The 1,891-nt window shown below is 59.4% G+C and overlaps 1 protein-coding gene across 1 annotated transcript in view; it reads right to left on the bottom strand.

Annotated features, from left to right (window-relative positions):
• Nucleotides 1-2: 2 nt before the first annotated feature.
• Nucleotides 3-1,891, bottom strand: part of LOC104538041 (carbonic anhydrase 15-like) — a gene marked incomplete at both ends in the record, with an annotated part of 2,169 nt that continues 280 nt past the window's right edge. The window contains 4 exons of the mRNA XM_010181090.1: nucleotides 3-104; nucleotides 757-923; nucleotides 1,104-1,170; nucleotides 1,382-1,573. Coding sequence (XP_010179392.1) covers nucleotides 3-104; nucleotides 757-923; nucleotides 1,104-1,170; nucleotides 1,382-1,573 — 528 coding nt within the window. The remainder of the gene's footprint in view (nucleotides 105-756; nucleotides 924-1,103; nucleotides 1,171-1,381; nucleotides 1,574-1,891) is intronic.

Here is a 1,891-nt window from a genome sequence, read left to right as displayed (position 1 = left end):
TTTTTTCGGCTGCGGAGGGGCTGCGGCGGGCGGAAGTTGTTGGTCATTTTTAGAAGCGTGGAGCCGGTGGCCGGGAAGTGGAGTGTGCTGACGAACTCCTGGAGCTGCGCGGGGGGAGAGGTAGAGGGGGCCATTGCTTCACTGAGTGCCCCAAGCCCTTGCCCACATGCAAGCCCCCTTTTGCGCTGCCCTGCTGTCAATGGTGCAGGACCCACAGCATGGCCTGCACTGGTGGGTGCCCTCCCACAACCCTTCAGTGCTCTCCCAAAACCAGACCCGTAGGGTTAGGTACATGAGGTAGGTCCTTACGGGGATCAGACCTTGAGTTTTACAGGAGCTAATTGTGTTCTGGTGCCAGCACTGAGCACTTCAAGAGCAGCTGGCCCACGACTCCCGCAAGCAGACACTTCTGCTAAGGTGCTGGGGCAGCAGAGGAGAACTTTCTATCCACCCACCTATCCATCCATCCAGGCACTCACCCACCCCCTTGGAGCCCCATCTGAGCTCCAAGGTGTTCCCATTTTGCTTTCTGAACACCAGGGCCAGGCAGGAAAGTGCTACAGACAGGATTTCTCCCAGCTGGCAGATGGCCACAGCTCCATTACTTAACCTTCATAAAATTAATTAATTGCCAGGGTGCTGGGAGCATTAATACGGAGATGACTTTCCTGGCTCAGCGGTCAGGTGAAGCTGAAGGAGAGGGGCTGCATTTTGACCGCCCTGGGAGTCCAGCCCTTCGGCTGTGCACGCCAGTACCTGCTCGCGGCCGATAACCACGGGCTCCTCGAAGACGGTCCAGACAACAACCTCGCTGCAGTCGGGGGTGGTGAGGGAGCCCTGGTAGCGGTAGTACCCCGAGAGGCGACTGGCGTGGGGTAGCAGGGTGCTCAGCCGGAAGGTAGAGGCCAAATCCACCGCGTCCCCTGTGGGGTGAGACATGGGCACTCAGCCCTTCCCACACCAGGGACACTGTGTGTGTCCCATCAGCTTCCCCACAGACAGATGGCCCCACTGACCAGCAGGTTCCCCGTACCCAGGGGTGCACCCCTGCCCTCCCGCATCAGGATCTCTCCTCTTTCTGCCCCAGTGAGGAGACGACTCACCAGCACGGGAGATGTTCCTCAGCCCCATCACAATGGTGTTGTAGTTGGTGTTAGGGGTTTCAGAAACCTGCAGAGGGGGAGAGTAAGTGGCTGGGGCAGGGCAGGGCAGAGCCAGAGGGGCCTGGCCCCACATCACCGCAGAGCAATGGGGATGGGTGAGCTCCACTGGGACCCCCTTGTACGAAGTGGACAGGGGAATTTTGAAACAGCCCCAGCCCACGAGCAGCCTCTCCCCAGAGGGTCCCCTCCTGTGGGCAGTGTGGACTCCCCAGACCCACCTGGAAGAAGAAGCCGAGGACGGCCAGCCCGTTGGGGTGCCCCTTGGCCTCTGCCAGCGTCCGGTAGTTGACGTTGATATGGACGATGTGCAGCTGGGGAACACATGGAGGGGCCAAGTGTGGGCAACCACCCCTGCCTGACCCCCCCAGCAGCAGGGTGTTCATCTGGGGATCTTCCCAGGCAGCCGAACACTGAGCAAAGCATCCCCAAAAAACCCCCCCCAGTCCCATGGGCACATCCGCAGGGCGGCTGCTCAGAGGATCAAAGCACCCCAATGAAGCAAGCATCCTTTGAAGGGGGTGGGGAAAGGCAGCCAGAGTCCCGGGGTGCCCACCAACCGCAATACATAAATTTTCCTCTCCTCTAGTAGGTAATTAATATTTGAGAGGCACAGAGTCTCTTTCACCCAGAAGGATCCCAATGCACTCAGCACAGCATGCTCTCACACACTCTTGCTTGCATTCACTGGTAGCACATGGTCCTGGAGGGGCGCAGCGCCCTCCAAAAAC

This window comes from Mesitornis unicolor, unplaced genomic scaffold (genome assembly GCF_000695765.1).
Source record: "Mesitornis unicolor isolate BGI_N332 unplaced genomic scaffold, ASM69576v1 scaffold34803, whole genome shotgun sequence".
Lineage (NCBI taxonomy): Eukaryota > Metazoa > Chordata > Aves > Mesitornithiformes > Mesitornithidae > Mesitornis > Mesitornis unicolor.
Note: the sequence above shows the minus strand (reverse complement) of the source record. Positions and strands in the feature narration are given on the sequence as shown.